The sequence below is a fragment of the Grammomys surdaster genome, unplaced genomic scaffold, assembly GCF_004785775.1.
Source record: "Grammomys surdaster isolate TR1022 unplaced genomic scaffold, NIH_TR_1.0 126121, whole genome shotgun sequence".
Classification (NCBI taxonomy): domain Eukaryota; kingdom Metazoa; phylum Chordata; class Mammalia; order Rodentia; family Muridae; genus Grammomys; species Grammomys surdaster.
The window spans coordinates 4,952,718-4,973,813 of NW_021620929.1; the positions used below are offsets into that span (position 1 = coordinate 4,952,718).

The following is a 21,096-nucleotide window of genomic DNA, read 5'->3' on the forward strand; positions in this document are numbered from 1 at the left end:
TCTTTTTATTGGGTAAACTGAGGCAGTCTTTTCTTTGATCCTGGTTTCAATTCCTCAGCAGCTTCATCTCATTATGTCTGGTTGTACAGCTCACATCTTTCTCCGTGTTTTTTTCTCTGCCCATGGGACTAGCCGGTCCTAACACTGCCTCACGGGAACTCCATCCACACTCAAGGAGAGCACCGGAAAGAGGAGAGTTAGCTCCTCCTGAGATAAGATACGGCTGGAAAATACTGATTAATGTAGCATTGTGTACCGGCAGTGTGTGCTGAACAGAGAAGGGTGGAGTGGGAGAGGGCTTAGTCAGATCCCACCCGCAGTGCTGAGCAGCCGGTGGCAAGGCTGGAAAGTTCCCTTGCTTGGCTGCAGCGCCCCTCATCATGTGTAACAAGAGTGTAACTTCTCCTTTGGGGGTTCTGCACTACCAACCAGAGAGAGCAGATCCTCCCTCTCCCTAAGAGAGAACAGTCGTATGTAACCGACTCGTCTCTGTAAGAATTAAAGATTCTGGGGCCGGAGAGGTGGCTCAGCCACTCTTTGTGTGTACTGCTCTTGATGAGGACCCCGTTCCTCTCACAGCACCCATGCCAGGCAGTTGCAGGAGTCTCTGATGCCTCTGACCAGTGTGGGCACTGGCACCCATGTGCCCGCAAACACATTCATACACGTGATTCAAAATACAATGGATCTCTGAATACGAAAAGAATTAAAGGTGTTGTAATGAGCTACCCAACACAGCAAGACTGAGTCATGGATTTACCGTTCCAGACAGTGGGGGAATCTACATGAATAACAGAACTGTGGATTCCCCATCGTCTGCAATTTCCACTTGTCTCTAGATACCTAGCTGTTCTGGTTTTTACCTGTTGGATTTTTTTTTTTTACAACCTCATATGTTCGTCCCCCTGCACCTATGAACATCTCAGGGCCTCTCATTCATAACGTTTTTCCTCTGTTTCTGCAGCACCCTCAACAATAACAACATCAGCCGCATCCTGGTCACCAGCTTCAACCACATGCCGAAGATCCGGACTCTGTGAGTAACGATTGCTTCCTTCCCGCCTTCCTTCTACGTTAAGCAGCCCTGGGTGCTGCTCTCTCTGCTTGTGAAGCCTGCTAGGCACACGGTTCCCACATCCAAAGTCATAAAGCAGGTGGGGACTTGGTGTGTGAAGTCAGGAGGAGACCAGAGTCATGGTTCATCCCTGCTTCCTTGCTGTTGGTCTCTCGTCACCCCTAAACTATGGGAAGTCTTCCTGTACTTCCTGTGTTTGTTGTTTGATGGGAAATGAATTAGCTTTCTGTTGCCAAAGAACACAGAAAACTTAGCTGGTGAGACCTCCATTGATTCCACTCATGCTGTACCCCATCGGTAGTTCTGTCCTAATGTGACACTGGCAGTTGTTTCCCTTCTGGGAAGGGAGGAGTAGTCTCTGTCCTTTTTCTGTCCCGACAAGATGCTACCTGCTATATTCTCCTGCTCTCTGAGCAACATCGGGATATTAGAATACACTGACTTAGCACTTTATCTTGTAAGGTCTTGGATAAGCTTCAGCCTCCAGGTTGTGTGCTGCAGAAACGAGCCCGTGACTCTGGTTATGTGGTCACTCACTCTGCCTTCAGCCAGTAACCCGCTTGTAGCTTTTGCTGCAGTAGAACCCAGGTTGGCTTTTCCAAAGAGATTCCTGCTCCATGTTCTTATCTCTGAGACTGTTCAAATCACAGCACAAAGGGAGAGCCAGCCCCTGACAGCTTTTAACCAAGTACATTTAGGACCAGAGCAAAGAACTGAGATGCCCTCTGCCCTTAATTGGCGCTGTGCCCTCTTTTCCTTCCTCTATAAATAGGGCTGGTGGGGAAGAGCACATGCAGCTAAGCACATCCAGTGCCCGGCTCCCAGTAGATGGCATTTTATATATTATCATCACACAATAGATGACGGCATTACATATTGTCACCACACAATTATCTCAAAATCTGAGCTGACCACTGCAAGCTCATCTAGGCTCCACAGGCAACATAAACGCCAAGAGAATGCAAAATCCTTTAAGCAGTAATTCCCTGACCGGCAGCTCAGAACCATCTGGAACTTTCCACAAACAAAGTCCCAGGACCACCCTAGGCCTCCGAAGTGATGACCTCTTGGGGTCTTGCCCATAAATCTGTTGGCAGTGAGACATCATGTTCTTGTAGTTTAAATGCATTCCTCCGAGAGTGAGCTTATCTCTTGATGAGAATAAAACAAAGATCAGGGAAGAGGTTGTAAGGAAACAACAACAATAACAACAACAACAATAATAATAATGTAAGAAGAAATAATAGTAAGAAAAAAGCTTAGCAGTTTGAAGTGGGCAGATCTAAGTTTACGTGCAGGCTCCACTACTTACTTAGGACATACCTTCATCTTTCTGTGATTTGGGTCAAGGACTTCATAATACATGCTTATGTTGGATTCACTGTGAGGACACACTATGATATGTGCTTATTGTAGGATGTGGACAGTAGTATTAGTTATTATCCATAGTGATCATCCCAGACCAGTCTCCATCGCTGCTCCCCAGATTCTTGTTGGATACCTTCAGAAGACAGCACACCTAGGAACCTGTATCATTTTTCCTTCCCTCTGAAAATGGGACAGGACATTAACTGAATTTTAAGGAGATACCATTTGGTCTTCTAAAACCACAATTAAATTGAGGAAGCATGAAGCCCAGGTCCCAAAACAGGAAATCAAAAGTGAGTCTCAGGACACTGGGTCTGCTCTCCCAAGGGACTGAGTATCCAGAAGTTCTCACCGTAGCCTTGCAGTGCCTCCTGACACAGCCTGTGATGGGCCTCCCTCTGTGATGGGCATCCCTCTGAGCCCTTTTCAGTTGAAAAACAACACAGTGACAGAGCAAGGATTGGTCCAGAAGAGCTGGGGGAGGTCTAGCCTGGGTTCCTGGGTGTCTAGTCTGGGTTCCTGGGTGCCTGCTCAGGTGTGTTGGTGTGTTAAGGAAGAAAGTGAGTGAGGAGTCTTACCTCATTTCTGTTGTAATTTTTCTCTGTGGTCCCAAACATCCATCTGATGAATTCTGATCAATCAATCAATCTTGTCTGTTCTCTTTGCTATCTGCCTGGCTGCCATTTTCTCTAGTTTTATTCAGAGATGGCTCTGTATGGAACTCCCTGGGGATGCACTGACTAATCCCCCTTCACTGTAATTAAAGCTTTGGAGGTGGGTGACTGGTGTTGGAGAAGGATGGGGGGAGGGGAGTGGTTGGTGGGGGAGGTGGAGAAGAAGGAAGTCATAAATGGCATTTCCAAAGGAAAGCTTTTACATAGAATTCAGGATACCACATTTTATGGAAAAACATGCACTGACCCCTCTCTAAAAGGATTTGCTGGAAGTTTAATTTGGCATCTGCGGCTAAAAGGCACCTTTTGTAAATTGGTATTTGTATTCATTCGCCTTCTGCTCCACAGAGGAGGTCTCATCCGTGTGGAATATGGTTTGTCCATTCTCAAAAGATCACAGAACAGCACGTAGAGAGCGTCAGCCACCTGGCTGCTTTCATGTCTCCATAGGCGGCGGCAGCTGCGTACAGGCAGCACCACAGTTTGGAAAGGGCTGAAATCTACACTGTTTGGACATACAATAACAGCAAATATTTCTTCCATGCTGGCTGTGCACCAGGCCTTGTGTGAAGCACTCCCTGTGAGTTACTTCAACCCACAGAACAGTCCTTCCCATTTTACGGCTGGTAACGCTGAGGCCTAGGGTGAAATCACTGCCCCAAAATCAAAGGCAGCTGGAACCAATGTCAGCATTACATAACCTGACATCAGAGCTCACGTCACCCAGAGGGGTAAAAAAATGAACATGGGGCCAGGTGAGCAGAGCAAGGAGAGACCAGGCCTTCCACATGGCCCGGGGTCCCTAATGTCATCATCCTCACATCTTAAAATTGTGCAAAGTAATTAAATAATTCCCCTTCTCACTCAGAGGATCTGAACCATTTTTAGCAATTTCTGTGCCAAGTTTCACAATGCTCCTGATTATTTTTAAAAATAGTATTTAGTAAGCCAGCATGACAGTGCACATCTGGTCTGTGGTTCTGGTGTGTCTAGGGCAGGATAAAAAGTAGAGACAGGAGAACCTCTGGCATCATATGGGCCAGCTAGCCCAGTATACACAGTATGGCAGGCAATAAAGAGACCCTGTCTCTTCAGAAAGCAGGGACTGACATCCCAGGATGTATTCTTGCCCTCACATGTACTCACAGCACATGCAGCCCACATCCCCACACTCATGCAGACACACCGCACACTCACATTTCGCACGCCCAGATTCTCGAACAAACAAAAAGCGTCTTTAGTATCTGCAATGGCATTGCTCCACCCTGTCTTCCAAGCATGGTGTGAAAAGGTCGCTCGAAAGAATCTGTCCGGCTTGACCCTGCCATCATTTCCAGTCAGTAATAGCCCAAGCCCAAGGAGCTGAGCCTGTCCCCTGCCCTAGGCTTTCTGATTGAGGCTCCATGTGGCTTCTGTATCAGTTGAGGTCACTACTTTTCTGTGATTGCATTTTGGAAGGGAGAAAGTCTTGGGAAGATGGCCAGAGGGATAGAATCATCTACAGCAAGACTGAGAAGAGCAGTCATTTGGGGCTGGCCGGCTGTGGCTGAGAAGGAATCCACTTAACACCATCTTCCAGACAGAAGCCTCCAACTTTTTGGTTAACCCAGAAATGAAGCATCTGACTGAAGCCCTGATGTGCCTAAAGCTTGTCTTGTCCCGCTAAACTCTCTCACCTTCAATTGGTTCTGATGGGAACTTCTGATGTAGCCACCTCAGAGACCCACACTTTTCTCAAAGTCTTCCCTGTTGTCATACCATCATTGCATTGGTAGTTATATGCTACCAAACAGGGCACATAGAAGGAAAGCCGATTAAGTGGCTGACTCACCTGGCACAAAATAGAATCCCCTCCCCTCAGCCTACTCTACCCTGCAGCCTGCCCTGGGCTCCTTCTATCCCTTACAGAACCACTATGATAGTTGCCCAGGCACCCATTGCTACCTGATAGTGGCTGGTAGGAAATCCTCTCATCTCCTCCCCACTGTTTAGGAAATGTGTTCTTGGCACAAAGTGACCGTGCTCATTAGCAAGCAGAGTCTTGCCTACCCTCCTCTAACTGAGGTCTCTCTGAGGGCTTGGGATTTTGACCACAGCGTCCTTCCCAAATGTTTTATGATGTTCAGAACTCAGGCTAAGGGGAGGTCATGCTTGGATTAGCTTAGAAGGTTTGGTCTTGGAAACTAAAAGATGTTCGTTTCCAAGTATGTTAGAACTTTATAGTTCCTATGTCTAAGGCCTCAGAGCTTCTGAAAGTATGTCTGACTTATGCTGAAATACAAGAGGTACTTAATATATACAGAAATGTTTAGCAAAAAAAATATACATTTTATGTAGGTTTGGAGTTCATTTAATGCACCTGAAATGGCAGGGTTTGGAGCAGCCCCAGTGGAGCTGGCCTGCTGGGATTCTGTGCCCGTGGATGACAGAGGCTCAGCCAGCACCAGCCTGAGTTAGTTACACTTGGCTAGTGTTTGGCAATGTTGACCTTGTGCTAAGTGGGATGTGGTCAAGGGCTCTTCAGTTCTCTCATTACAGAGCAGACATGATCCAAGCCACTCCTCTGGGATGCCACGCTGTATTAATGAGCTTGACAAGGGGCTCTCGACAGTCCCAAGATAACAGCCGACTGATTAGCACATCCTGCATTACCCATTTGAAATTGGCAACAAATCTCTATGCTCTCTCGCTACTAAAACTCACGCACCTCCAGTTCTAACACCTGTAGGGAATATGGAAGTTAGAAACACTGGCAAAAAGTCCTTAAGGAGGGCCCTCTAGAAGCTCCTGAGTAGCCTTAATTTGCCTCCCAGCTCATAGAAGGAAGTTCAAGTCAGTTAACCAGACAGGATTCCCCTCAGAAGTGGAACAGGCTGGTCCCGTCTAGGGAATCTTACTCACTCTAGAAAGAAACTGCTCTGGAGCCACAGCTCCCACTGAAGAAGAACTGTAGTCTGTTTAGAGTGGATAGGAAATCTTTCTGTAGCCATCAAGATCAGTCATAGTAGGTAACCTCCAGATAAAATAGAACCTGACAAGGAGGAGACAGGCACCACTAAGAGAGTATAAAGAATTCCGAGAGTCTGCTCAGAGCAACACCTTATTTAACAGGAGGTAGAGAGAAGAACCATCCCAGAAAACACCTCTCTCTCTGTGCCTTCTCACCCTGTCTCACATTCACAGTTGTTGCCACTGGCTTAGAACTCCCCACATTTCATGCCATGGGATCACAAAGGACATTTAAGAGGCAATGAAGGAGCCTGGAGCCGATCTCAGTCACACGGCAGCACAGACAGGAGGAGAAACAGAACTCCATTTAGGCCAGCTGTGAGTCCTACACGCCTCCAGTGTAGCAGGGTGACCCTGTCGGCTTTGACTCACACTTGGACATGTGATGTCATTCTCTGTCATCACCCTGTGGTAATGTCATTCTCCCACCCCTCTGTGCTGATGCCTGCTTGCCAGGAAAGAACAAGGGCAGAATTACTCTTCAGACACAGAAATTGCACAGAACCTCCAGGATACCCATGGGCTGTGGCCTACACATGAAAATATTAGTGCATGGTAATAAAAAGACCAAGGCTTCTGGTTTTGTTTGTTTTTGTTGTTTTCTCTTTTTTTCCCCTTATGCATAGGGGTCATGAATGCTGCCATAGGCTCGTGAAAATTATCATGCAGGGGACACAGTCACCAGAGATCTGGTCTACTCTCTTCTCTGTGTAATGGCGTCTCTCTCTCCTTCTCCAAGGCGTCTCCACTCCAACCACCTATACTGTGACTGTCATTTGGCCTGGCTCTCAGATTGGCTTCGACAGCGGCGAACCATTGGCCAGTTCACCCTCTGCATGGCGCCCGTGCACCTGAGAGGCTTCAGTGTAGCAGATGTGCAGAAGAAGGAGTATGTGTGTCCAGGTAAGCCGGCCCTACCTGTTCTCCCCTCCCTAGGCTAAGGTCCACATACCCATCAGCCCTGTCTATCATGACCCTGGTCCTGATCATACCCATCCCAGAGCTTGGTATAAAAGGAATCTCATAGTCAGCTGAGGTGTGTAGTAAGGAGTTGGAGAGCTTGCATTCTGCAAGGAGTTCAGAATGCTGTTGATATCTAGAACAGAAGATTCAAAAGGGAAAAAACCCTCACAAATCACTCTGTGTTGAGCCTCGTAGCCACCTGGTGCTAGGAGACGTCACATTTGATGACCAGTGTGTCATGAGAACACAGGTGTAATGGAGGTATTTTAGCATTGACTAGCACCAACTAACTGTCACTAACCCTTCTGTCACCCAAACACTTGTAAAAATGGAGATGGGATGATGTGGGCTGTAGACTAAACCTGTCTAGCCAGAAGTCCTAGCCTTCCCCTCGCTGGTGTGTGACTTCGGTAAGTTACCGTTCACCTGAGATAGAAAGAATGCCAGAACACAGAATGGGTGGGAAGAGTAGGTAAGATGACATCTCAAGAGCACTTAGTGTGGTACTTAGTAAGCGAGCGGTAAGTGGAATTTGATTGTTGCAGCTTAGTAGGCTCACAGAGTGTACTGAGAAAGCACATGGATCTGTGGGTGACTAGCGTGTAGTAGGGACTCAGATTGCCTACAGAGCACTTGGAACTGAACCACACAGACACGTGAAGAGGACAGCTCAAATCTCCAGGAGTGAGAGGTGACTGAGTGACCCAGGATCTTCCTGGAGGGGCGTAGCTTTTAAACCAGACCCTAAATTTTGTTTGCTTCTCTTTACTTCTACTAACTCTTCTTGTGGTGAAGAGGTGGAGATAAGTCCTGGGATCTGGAGGAAGGGAAAACACACACACACACACACACACACACTTCCCTAAGGGTCACATAGCTTTCCAGGATCCCAATCCTGGACTGGAATGCAGTGGTCTCTAAAAGGCTAAGCCCGGGCAGCCAGGGCACACAAGGAGCCCACCTTGTGTTTCTCTTCTTAGCTATGGCTTGCTTTCCCTTCTGTTCGAATCTGCTTTCTTCTGCTGTGATAAGACAAAGAACAGAAGCAACAAAGGGTTTGTTTCATCTTACAGCTTACAGTCCATCACTGAGGGAAGTCAGGACAGGAACTCAAGGCGGGAGCTGAAGCAGAGGCCGTCGGGGAGCACTGCTCACTGGCTTGCTCCCTGTAGCTTGCTCAGCCTGCTTTCTTCTACAACCCAGGACCTCTCCCGCCTATCAATCAATCTTTTGGAAAACGTCCTCTACACTTCCTTATAGGCCAGTCTGATAAAGGTGTTTTCTCATTGAGCATCCCTCTTCCCAGCTAACTCTAACTTGTATCAAGTTGATGGAAACAACCAACAACAGCAACCAGCACGCCACTAAGAGCTTAACAGACTCAGTGTATGTTGCCTGGCCCCACAATGGCCAGGAGTACAGGGAGCGTGTGACTCATTCAGGTCTTGAATTCACCCGTGCCCCTCTCCTCTCTTCCCTGCTCTCTCTCCGTCACATTACCACGTCATCCCACTATTTATTCTCCAAAAGCATTTTAACACATCCCGGAGTAGTACCTCACTAACTTCCTACAGACGCCCACTTAGAAACCACTTCCCATCAAACACATATAATAAAACCGTTTATCACACAGGCACCAAAATCAAATACAGTGACTATAATTACAGTAATTATCAGGCAAAGGGTGCAATATCGGCATAAGTGCCAGTGAAAGAAATAATTACAGAGTGCAGGAACCATCCAAGAGCTACCGAGGCAAACTAATTAGAGAGGATGTAAAAACACTACATGACAGGTGGGTTCTGAGAGTAAAATGGCAGGTGACCGTGGTGCTCCTCTGTTGTAGAAGCCACCTCTCGTCAGCACACTGCCCAGACCGTGCCTGTCCAACAGCAGTTGGACATGAGAATGAGGTTGCCCGACCCTGGTCCCAGAAATGCCAGTGACAGAGCCGCAGCCCTTTGAAAAGCCTAGATCCAGTAACGGTCTCCTTAGCTAAACATAGGGTTAGAACATCCTTACTCCCTTCCGTGCTTAAAGAAGCCAAACCTAATGCATGTGATAGTCCTTGTGATTCTAGCATGAAGCCAGATGTCTTTTGAGGTTGTGAGAACTTCACCCCCAAGTTCTTGACATCGACATGCTATGAATCTCACCATCTTGACGACAGTAATATAGAGGGGCTTCTCCTTTGTGTCAGACACCCAAGGATTAAAACATAGACTGTTCTGGGAAAGTGGGTGCTTTGGAAAGGTCAAAGTTCATTACAGTGCTTAGGGGTTCTGGTGAGCCCCTCTGAGGAATGGACACTTCCATGATGTGTGAGATACAAGAGGTGCAAACCCTACATCTCACCTCCTCTGTGTGAGGGATACTAGAGGAAGCAGTGTGAAACAAAGGCAGTTAAGACAGTAGTGACCAGTTCTGAGAGGCCCTGAGGAGAAGGTGACAGAGAAGGGCTGTCCTAGGTCCTCACTGCCTTTGTGTACCACCGTGGAGGGTGCAGGCCCACCCACCCCAGGCCAGAGCCCAGCAAGGCATCTGAGTAAGACCGCCTGGTGTGGTCCTGGCTGTGATTGTCTAAAGCTGCCCAAATACAAACCTAACTGCTCACTGAGGGGACTTTGGTGAAGGACAAGAACTTCTGAAGCATGTGGATCACCACTCAGAAGCAACAGGGGCATGGAGCACCTGAGTCTCCCCTGCCATCCCCAGAGCCCTGTCAAAGCTGCAGGAGAAAATCCCCCCTGGCCCTTCACTGGTTGCTAAACCTTCCCCAAAGGCAGCTCCAGAGATAGGAAAGACCTTATCTCACTTAACTGGGAGGCCCTTCCTGCCCAAGGCCCTGATAGTGTCCTTGAATTAAATCCAGCCTTCCGGAGTCTGGCCTATTCTCACCCCCAAGAAGCTACAGAGATAGGCACATTATCTCTCCAGCTATCCAGAACTCTGGTAGCAATGCACTTAGAGAAATGCATCTCCTGTCAGCTGTATCCTTCCAGTCTAAGACGTTTATTTCCTCCTTTTGGGGAAACAATTGAGAATTTTTTTAAACAGGTGGGGGACGGGGAGGGGAATATGTCTCTATTTTATCTTTTATCAGAGTGTCTTCTGTGTGGTACAGCCTGCCTACTGGGCTTCCTTCGGTGACTACTGAAGGATTTCTCTGTATCTTTTGTGTCTAGAGCCTGAGGGCTATAAGGACCCACAGGCCATGTTTCATCTGCTTGTCCCTTGGTACAAATCAGGATTTTATCAAAGAGCGTAATACATTAGAGAAGAACACATCATGTGATTTGTGACTTTTCATTTTTTTCTCATCTTCATTTAAGGGGCTTATTTGGGAGTTCATATCCTAAGATTTATTTTTTGTGTTGTTTCCTTTCTGATATCTTAATCTCAGAGAGTTCCTACCTGTCATTATTCATAATTTATGGCTATTTGTTAACTCTTTGACCTCCTGAATCAATTATCTCTTCCCTTTGAATGTCTTTGAGCCCATTGATTTGTCTATCTGCTTTCAGACCTGTGGCCTTGAATATGAAATATCTTTTCATAAAGATATCAATCTTATCTTCCAGTAGTAAAGGACAAATCTCCTTCATTTCTGGTGCCCGTAAACAATGCTGGATCCAATAGCTGCTCCATAAATTTCCCCTTTTACTATTCAAAAATAAATATACTTATCTCCCTGGAAACAGAAACTTTCCTTCATTCTTTTTCTTTCTTTCTATTTGAGACCAGTTACTAAGTATAAAGATAATTAAGGTAGGCTGTGTCTAGCCACCCTTCTCCTTAGGAGGTTTTAATTAAAATACCATAATTGAACATTGCAGGAATGAGATTATTAGGTTTATTTAGCCATTTCCAAAATTATCATGCCTCTGGTATTTAAATCATGTTCATTTATATTCTCACCGTAATTGCCAGAGTTCCGTTGTCACTGAAGTCTGTTGTTGGCTTTTGAAAGGCCAGAGGCCAGTTGGGAAGCTTAATTTGAATACTGGAATTAATTTATTTCAACACACTCACAAGGCCATTGGATATTTTTACTCTGCACTCTACTGGGTGATATATATATATATATATATATATATATATATATATATTGATATTTTTTTAAATCAGAAAGAAACCCAAGCAAGTTTTCCCCTTGCTAGTGTAGCTTACACAAGTCCATGTCTCAGCCCTGCCTCCTACCTCCAGGTTCTCAGGCACCACACATTTTCAATTCTATGGCAATAAAAAGCAGCATTTAAGGTGGGGTTATTTTTTTTTTCCCCAGAAGAGACAGAAAAGCATTCAGCCAGATGTTCCACAGCTCTGTGGTCTTCAGTAGTTTCTTTAGCCTTCATAGTCTTCAGGCTCATCAATGTAATGGGACTGATAGAGACAGAGCTTGAATCACAGCTGAATTCACTGAGGATCAAGTGGTCTCATATATTCTGGGCACCGAATGAGGCACAGGTTTCAATTTGTGGGTGCTGGCTGCCTCTATGAGAAAGCTGTCCGTTCTTGACATTTCCGTGGGTCCATCCGGGGCAATTTTAAACCATCCTATTTTGCCAGTTAGGAGAACAAAGATGAGGTGACACCTGAGCAGGGGCCAGCTCCTAGATCATGCTTTCTTCTCTCTGGACGCTAGGAGAGGACCTGCATGGTGAGCCCAGGAGGGATCACTAATGCATTACTGTGCCACAGCCACAGCAACCTTCCTGAGGAAAGGTTCATCTGGGGACCACTCCTGCATCATCCTCCCCTGGTCTGGGAAACCCTGATCTCAAAGGGCTAACCTAGGACAGCCCTTCTTTGTGACCTTCTTCTCAGGGCCTCCCAGACTGGTCACTGCTGTCTTAATTGCCTTGTTTCACAAGGCTTCCTCTAGCACCCCTTATCAGAATCTCATAAATTACCTAGCACACAGAGGAGGCGAGACTTGGGATTTGTACCCAGGAGCATCTCCCACTCCAGGAAGCTGTCCAGGACATGTGTGATGGTTCCCCTGGCTCAGACCTCATGCATTTACCCTTTGATGTAGACTGCCTGTTCTGGCAGTTTTCCTTGGGGAAGTCATCTACACTTCAAAAGCCCTGGCATCTGAAGCCAGCTGTTCCCAGTCTTCCTCTTATTGGTGAGGGTGATAGGTCAGGGTCCCTCCATGCTGGATGCTCTGCATGCTTTGTAGGAATAAAACTCACCTTAGGGTGTCCCACACCTACAGCATCCATTCTGCTAAAAGTCAGGTGGCTTGGCAGCTCCAATAAGGACCTCACAGTTTAATGGAAGCCAGTGCTTCCATCGTCCCATGCACTGCTCTGCTCTGCCTCAAGACACTAGGTCATAGCACCAGGTAGTAAGTAGGCTTTGCCAGCATCTAACTACAGAAGAGGGAACATCAAGAATATGTCCCATCTTCCAGGGCTAATCCATCTCATGTTCAACACCTGACCCCACCTACCAAAGTCAGGACACTCAGAAATCAGGGAGCCTTTCCTTGGGGGCACCCAGAAGTAACACTCACCTACCTCAGGGAGCATCCCCCCACCTCTTCCAGACTCCTAAGCCAATTCACTCATCGTTACTATCCAGAGTGAAGCCTGTTTTAAGCAGTGAGAATACAACAGTAATACAAAGAAAGAGAGAGAGAGAGAGAGAGAGAGAGGGAGGGAGGGAGGGAGGGAGGGAGGGAGGGAGGGAGGGAGGGAGGGAAGGAAGGAAGGAAGGAAGGAAGGAAGGAAGGAAGGAAGGAAGGAAGGAAGGAAGGAAGGAAAGTAAGTCATTGCCTTATAGAATTTACATCCTCAGTCTGGTCAGAGACCACAAAGGGAAAGGGGTGGGACTTCTTCCATCACTTACAGACACCGAGGGTTCTAGGGGACTGGTCCTGGTTCTTCAGTCATTCATCAGAGGGAAGTGCTTGCCAAAGGAGGGAATCTGTCTTTCAATCATACTGAAACCCAGAGTGGTTAAACAAGGAGTAATGGCCTCACCACGGTAGGGTGGTGACTGCCTGCCTGGAGAGCTGCCAGCCCAGGGTGCTGACAGAGGCTATAATTACCGTTGTTTTCTCTGTGTAATTAAAGGTGTTGTTAGTGGCCTCGTTAAGGAATCTTTTTCACAGTCTCTTTTACCCCCCTTTGGCCTTGACAGCATTCCTTGAAATGTATTGTATATGTCTGTCTGACTAAGAACCACCTAGGGAAAACCCAGACAGTTCCCAGGGGACTGCTACCTGAGTCTGGTTTAGAATTAAACCATTTCAGTGTCGAAGTCAGAGGGGCGCCTTTGAAAACTGCCATGTCACAAGCTCCTGTTGCCAGCAGGAGCCCTCGAATTTGATGCTCACCCTACCCCTGGCTTTTCTAAAGCACTCTGTACAAGTAATATTTTTTACCTGATTGGAAGAAGGGCCATCTTCAGATCCTTCTGCCCAAATGGATAGACTTGCCAGGCTCAGACCAGCATTCCCCACTCCAGGAAGCTGTCCAAGACACATGTGACAGTTCACATGCATTTACCCCTGAGGTAGATGGCCTGGTCTGGTAGTTTTCCTTGGGGAAGTTATCTATGCTTCAAAAGCCCTGGCATCCGAGGCCAGCTGTTCTCTGGCTTCCTCTTATTGTTGAGGGTGATGGGTCAGGGTCCCTCCATGCTGCATGCTCTGCACGATTTGCAGGAATCCTACATCCATTCTGCTAAAGGTCAGACGGCTTGGCAGCTCCAATGAGGGCCTCAGAATTCATGCCTTCCTAACTCCTCATCTCCTAAGACGGGAACAGAAAAGCTCAGTGTTGCCATTTGCCTAAGAACTCTCAGACAATTGGAGGCAGCATAAGACCCAATTACAATAACCATCTCAGAAGCTCTTCTAGGAAGAGTCCTTACCCTGCCAGCCATCCTTCTAAAAAGTCTATCCACTGACTGCCTCTGCTTCACAACAAAACAATGCTATACGTTAGGTACAGTCACACACACGTACCATTTTACAGATGATGGAAACTGAAGTACAAAGAAGCAAGAACAAAGTAAGAGAACTAAGATCCAAACGAAGCCATAGTACTCCACAGTTGCCAATGGCAGCCATGCACCTGCTAGCTCTCTGGGTTGCCACTTTCTCAGAATAGAAAGGCCTTCTTTCACCTTGCAGTAAAGTCAGAGTACCTTCTCTCTAAGAGCAGATTTGAGTATTAGTGTAAGTCACCAGCTCTCTGACATGTTCCATGGTACCTTTTGGGTCCTCTAGTGTGTTGCTGGTGTCTCTAAAGTCCTTACTGTCTACATTTTGTCAAGCATCTTGGTTAAGATGCTGTCTTTAAGTTTTTTGCTTTATGTGTTTATGTGAGGTAAAGGGCAGTAAGAATCTTTGGTAGGTGGGTTGGCATTTTCTGGGAAGAACAACATACTAGATAGAGCGTTAGGCACAATTTGGCTTCAACAGAAAGTAGGCCATGGGTACTCCTGGACTTGAGGTGTGAAATTCTCTACTTAGAACCTTGGAGTCTAGATGAGGACTTGCCCCAGGCTCAGCTGGTCACCTCATTCAAGCACTGTAACAAGACTCACTCGGGATTCAATTTCTCCAGTGAACACTGGCCAAACCAAAAGTCATTTTCGCCTGCAGATTTTTTCCATCTTACCCTGTTAATCTGTATCCAAAACTACAGAGCCCAAGGGGAAGTGTTTGAGCAGTGAAGGAATCTGTAGAGTCCATCTGAGCTCAATCACAGCCCTTAGTGTATGTCCTTTGGATTCTGATAGCTTAGAGGGAGATGTGGAAAGACATTGAGATGATAGTTGCAGGTACACCCAAAGACCACAGGCTGAGGACCCAGGATGCTGCTGGACTCTGTCCATCTGTGAAAAACAAACCCGGTGTCTGAGAATCTTACCTCACTGGGAGGTGGCAATCAAAGCAGAAAGGCATTGCCAGTGTCTTTAAAACATTTCAATGTGTTTCTTGCACTTAGAGTTTGGTGTGACCACCAAAGGGAGTCATGGGGGTTCATGGGGATTCTTTGGATCCTGAATTGAATTTGTAGCAAAACCTATATATGTTTGGTGTTCACAATAAACTCTTGAGATACCATTTGCTTAGGTCTTTGATAACATTTAAATGAACACTGATTCTCAGCTCAAATGTAATGAAGAACTGACTCCAAAATATATAATAACTTACTCGCCTCTTATCCAGTAAGTTTAATTTGGCTCTTCTATGGACCCAGTTGAATATAGCCTGGGTGTCACTTCTGGTCATTGTACTCATGTTTTGACAAAAATCAATGCTGCGATTGGGCAAATTCTGCCACTTTAAGCCTCTTATGTGGCTGTGACAGCCAGCAACTTTTAACCCCAGAATAGAAATTGTATCAGCTATGAGCATCCCATCACCAGATGTAAACAAAAATTCCAAGATGCTGGATATGATGAGAAAGTGGTCTTTGTGTGTGTCCTTTGGATTCTGATGGCATAGTTCCTTATGTGGTGCATGCTGGGAACTCCTCTTTCTATAAAAGAAGGAGCATGGTGGGATAATGAAGCAGGTGAGATGACCTGCAAAGCATGGGGTCAAGGCCAGACCCTCTCCCTTTTCTCCCTGAAGAGGGAGATGCCGGTTGATGGTAATTCACCAGACTGCTTGACACTCAAGCTGCATCCTCAGGAAGCGGATCAGGAGGCGCAACGCCAGGAATCTCCTAGTACCGACATGAGTTGACCATTATGTTCTGGCTCCACAGGTCCCCACTCGGAGGCTCCAGCCTGCAATGCCAACTCCCTCTCCTGCCCTTCTGCTTGCTCATGCAGTAATAACATTGTGGACTGCCGAGGGAAGGGATTGACAGAGATCCCTGCCAACCTGCCAGAGGGCATCGTGGAAATGTAAGTTCCCATTTACCTTTCCTCAGTCCCTAGTGAGCTAACCTCTCTGACTCAGTGAGTCTCTCGGTAGACAGTCAGCATGTTAGACTGTTAAGTGTGGCCATTACAAATACTCATGAACCTCTTCTCTAGACTCCTAGGTTTTCTTCAGTCTAGTTGTCAAGGGCATGGATGGGCTCAAGAACAGTCAGCAAGCTACAGACTATAGGAAATGCACATGTCATCTATGTTACAGATCAAGTTTTATTGGCCCACATGCATCCCTGTTTGTTGATCCTGGCTTTGGCTGGTCCCTCAGGGCAGGGGGAAATAGTTATGACCAAGGACCATATGGCATACACAATGTAAAATGTATTCCGCCTGGTCTTCCTCAGAAAGCTGCCAATCCCTGAACTGGGGTCAGACCATGTCCGTAGCCTGGATCTCCTGCATGCCTTCTGTTAGGCATTTGTTAACTAGTTCTCTGAGTTGACATTGTTTTCTCTCACTAATACCTGATAATTGTAGTATTATATTTCCGCGGGTCGTAGTGAAAACCAAATGAAGTGCTGTCTGTAAGACACTGGAGCCTCAGTACAGAGGCAAGGGCCTTTCCAATGTGGGTGGGAGCAGAGGAAGGAAAATGCTGAACTGATTTCATAGCTCTCTATCCTTTCGTATGAGACTTTTGTCCTTTAGTTCTTCAGGTAAAGAGACAAGAGTGTGTATGTCTTGCCGTGTGTACAGTGGTGAGCCTCTGCAGGAAGGTGTGTCCATGTGGCTTAGCCTTGTCCATCATCCCTGGTGAATTAGAAAACGGCCATTGTCGATTCCTAGGACAAATAGCGTATCAGTCAGCACTGACCTCAAGCCCACTCCTAAAAGCTCATAGTTGCCTTCATCTCCTGTCTTTACCATGATTGCTTCATGGAGGCTTCAACTGGAACCAACATGGGATGGAATCCCTTAATATAGAAGTTGTAGAGTCCTTTGCCTCTCGGCTACACCTTCTCCTCCTCCCGTTCTGTCTCTGCCTCAGCCTCCCCCGTTCATAGGCTTCTTCTTTCTCAAGCCACTGCCTCATACATGGTCTGTTCCCTACTTACATTGGTGTATTTGCGAGGCAGTTTGTCTGTGCTTGAAGAGCTAGACAAGGTGTCTGCTTTTGTGTCCGATATCTTCTAGAGAGATCAAACAATAAAATAATTCAAATGATATGTTTAAAGGTAGGTGGGAGGGGAGGGAATAGAGCAAGGAAAGGAGTTGAAGCAAGGGTAAAAAAAATCAAAGTACTACCAGTCAGATTGTTAGAGGTGGGGACAGGAAGTGCCATATGCAAAGGTCCTAAGGTGCAAGTGTGTCTGGTATACCACCAGGAGGCCATTGTGTCTGAAGCACGGAATACAAGAGGGAGGTAGTAGGAGCAGAGAGGAAATGAGGCCCCACCATGGGCAGTTTAAGGACTTTGGTTGCACTTTGGTTGGGATGGGAAGAACCACACAGCTCACAAAAGTGGAGTCCTGGTTCGTTCCTCCTTCCTCTGCTTCACCAGCTCTTCCCTGATTCTCTGCGCCAGCCCGAGAGGGTGCAGGCTTGTCTGCAGACAGGAGCTAGTCTGCTATCTGTGCCTTGTGAGGCCACCACACAGTGGCTCCTGCAACCATCTCCTCCCAGCACCAGCTGAAGGGCATTACACTGTAGCTGTCCACACTACTGTGCCCTGGACCAGGAGAGCATCCTCTTCTGGTGAGCCCTAGCCCACCTCTCTTTTCCAGATTCTTCCTTGTTCATCTCCTGCTCCTGCTTTTCTTTGCTTGTCCTCTTGGCCAAGATCCTAACTCACAGCCTGAAGGAAAGGTCCAGGGTGAACTATCAGGCTGTATCCAGGTACACCACCCCAGCCCAGTCCCTCTCCCTCCTTCCCAGCTTCCCATCTGATCCCCAAGTGTGGCCCTTACAGGTCAGCTGGTCTCTCGAAATTCAAAACTGTAGATGCCTACACTGAAAGTGTACCCTGTATAGGTAGGCCCAGGCAATCAGACTCTTGCCTGGACATTGACTACTAACACAGACATTGACAGACTAGGTTGTTAATATAAGAAGATTCCTAAGTTTTTAACCCTTAAAAGCTAAAGGCATGATGTCAAGAACGATGGGATAGTTTTGTACTTGAGCAAAACTGCCATTGTAAAGGTGCATCCAGACTTCCTCCTGACTACTGTCATGGAAAATGCTATCTATTTTACAAAATACTGAACATAGCAGATCAAATATGTTTATGTATTATGCAACAATTGTACATACATTGTACAGACGGTCTTCTATAAAAGATCTATAAAGACCTAGCCTATAATATCAGAAAGTCCAGGAATGGACAACGTAGGCGTTGTCCAAAGGTGTTATCCAAAGATAAACAACAACCATGGAGTGGTTATGATGCTGTGCTCCAGCACATCCCCACACTACCTCTTGTCTTGCCTTGTCGCCACTGGCAGTAACTTTTCTGAGCCTTGCTTCTCTCACTTGAGAACTGCAGAGGCCGATGGTACTTCCTCGGCAGCATGGGCCGCAAGATGCTTAGCCTTGTATCCAACACAGAGGGTATACTGTCAACAATAGTGATCATTTCACAACCATAGCTACTGGGATATTACCACCACCTCTATTCTTAGTGGCAACAGAGTTAGAAAGCGTGTCCTAGGAGGCACCTACTAAACAGAGCCCTCCACGAAGACAGTTCTTTAAGAGTAACGGTCAAGAGAATTGATGGCAGAGGCTAGCTGCACACGGTGTGACTTGAACTTGAGAGTAGCTCATCTTCATGCAAATATATGCAGACATGGTAATAAGGTTGCCCCTGCTTATTGGGCACCCACCGTCTACCAGATGGATCACACAGGACTTCTCTCCCTGAGCTTTCCTCATTCTCCTCTTCGATGAGACGAGACGAAGCTGAGAGATTAAAGCAGGTGAATTAAGTCCCTGTGGTTCGGGGCAGGAGACAGAATGGTGATGTGTAAGAGAGAGAGTGAGGTGGTGAATACAGCAGCATCTGTGCCCGGGCTCAAGGATCAGTTAGCCCAGAGTCTCTGAGGCAGCTAAACTTGGAGCGGGGATAGAATGCCAGCAGAGGAGGGATCTGAAGGGGAAAGAGGAGCAGAGTTAGAAGAGAGGAATACATCTCGGCAGAAGAGGTGTGTTTGATTTATCAACCCAGACACATCAGAACTTGGCCTTCTCTTTAATATCAAGAATTCTCCCTCTTGCCCATGGCCACCTATAATCCAGATTTACATCTCCTCACTTAGGAATGCTTGGAGCCAGACTCCCCACTCCCTTCTCTTGGGCTGTAGCCATTATGGATTCTTTTAAATCATCTTAACCTTGAGAAACAGTCCGTACTCCCGACATTTGGAAGGAGCGCCTATCTCTCATGCAAAGCAACCTGGCAGACTCTCTCAAAAAAAAAAAATTTTTTTTTTCAGAGAAGTGTGTGCTGGTCTCCTCGCTTGCCAGAGCCAATTTCTCTAAAAATAGCTTTCTTCCAGAAAACCCACAGCAAAAGGGTTTGCTGTAGATTTTCCTCGAAACTCCCATCAAGGGCGCTGTTCACGTAGCTCCCTGGTATTTCTCTGAACAGGCTCCAGGCTCCAGCCAGGAAAGATTCAGGGAAGAACCAGAGGCCCACACACTTCTGTTCTTGGTCTGCAGACTCCCTCCTGTACCTTCAAAAACTCTAGAGGGAACATCGGTATGAAGAATACCTTCCGACTCCTGGCTCTATCTTTTCCACATGTCCTCTGAATTCCTGTGTGATGTCCTCTCGTGTCTTGTGTTCTTTGGAAGGAAACCTGATTTGATGGGGAAAGACTGGAGATAGGCTTTAGCATGGATCTGTAATGAACGTTTGGGAGGAACACACAGCCCCAATATCAACTTCATCACCAGCCAACGGGAGGAGGCACTGGCTTAGCTAGACTTGAGACTTACACAAATTGTATAATTAAAAACAAAATGACCAACCAACCAAACCAACAGCCAGAACACTCTAGATCTCAGGCATCATGGATACTTTAGTGTTTAAGAGGACTCTGAGGCACTGGCCTGAGTAGGGACGTAGATAGGGTAAGGGATAAGGAGCCAATGCTGGCAAAATGAAGAAACTGGTCAGGACAGAGGATGGTCCAGAGCCTTGGGGTCAACAGTCTTGTGTTGGAATCCTGCTTTTGTCTCTTACTTCTGGCACATTTCTTAATATCTCCTGTCTGATTCAGGAGTCCCTGGTAAATACAGGTTATCGTACCTACCTAGAGACTTCCCATGAGGATTAAGGGGCATAATACAGAAGGTTATCATGGTGTTTGGATGTTACTAAAAGTGGAATTTGAAAAGCAAAACCCTATTCACCTATGTGACACGATAGCATGGTTTAGTCTCAAATTTCCACACTGTTCATTTTTTTCCTTAAGGTTATAAAGCATCCTCTGCAGGCATCTGCACACATGCATCTCATAAGAAGAGTGAGTCTGGCGCTGTGCCTGCTCCTCCCTCTGTGGTCCATAGGCAATGCCAGGTGTTCTGCAGACAGCCCATTAGAGATGGCATATGTCAGATTTGCCCACATTCCTCATCTTTGCTGAGGACCAAACATATGAATTAAGTGGAGGAGACTTCACCTCACTGCTAAGAGCAAAAATAAAGAATGGGAGTGCAGAAGTTGAGCCCAGAGTATACCTTGAAAGGGATTATCTTCAGCCCTGATCCAAGTATGGTCAAGCATCAAGAACTGAGCTTCTGGACTCTGGGTTCTTGTATGTTCTTCAAGCAGATGTGTCAGGATAACTTGGGAAACGGATAAACATGGGATTTCCTTCCTTCTCCCGGATCTGGATATCCTAACGAGAGTTCCCAAGTCAGAGTGCTCAGGACATGACTCAGTCCATAAAGTACCTGCTGCTCAAGTGAGAGGATCTGAATTCAGATCCTTACAAGCCTCATAAAAAGTAAGGCATGGTTGTGTGTGCCTATAACCCCAGCCTCGGGGAGGAGCCAAACTGGCAGATCCCTGGAGCTCATTGATCTGTCTGCCTGGCTGAATCCATGAGCTTTGGGTTCCCTGAGGGACCCTGATTCAAAACATAAAGGTGGGCT

General features: G+C 46.7%; 1 protein-coding gene across 1 annotated transcript in view; it reads left to right on the top strand.

Moving 5' to 3' along the window:
* Positions 1-21,096, top strand: part of Slit3 (slit guidance ligand 3) — a 595,378-nt gene that overhangs the window by 451,402 nt on the left and 122,880 nt on the right. The window contains exons 7-9 of the mRNA XM_028756442.1: positions 965-1,036; positions 6,866-7,029; positions 15,825-15,966. Coding sequence (XP_028612275.1) covers positions 965-1,036; positions 6,866-7,029; positions 15,825-15,966 — 378 coding nt within the window. The remainder of the gene's footprint in view (positions 1-964; positions 1,037-6,865; positions 7,030-15,824; positions 15,967-21,096) is intronic.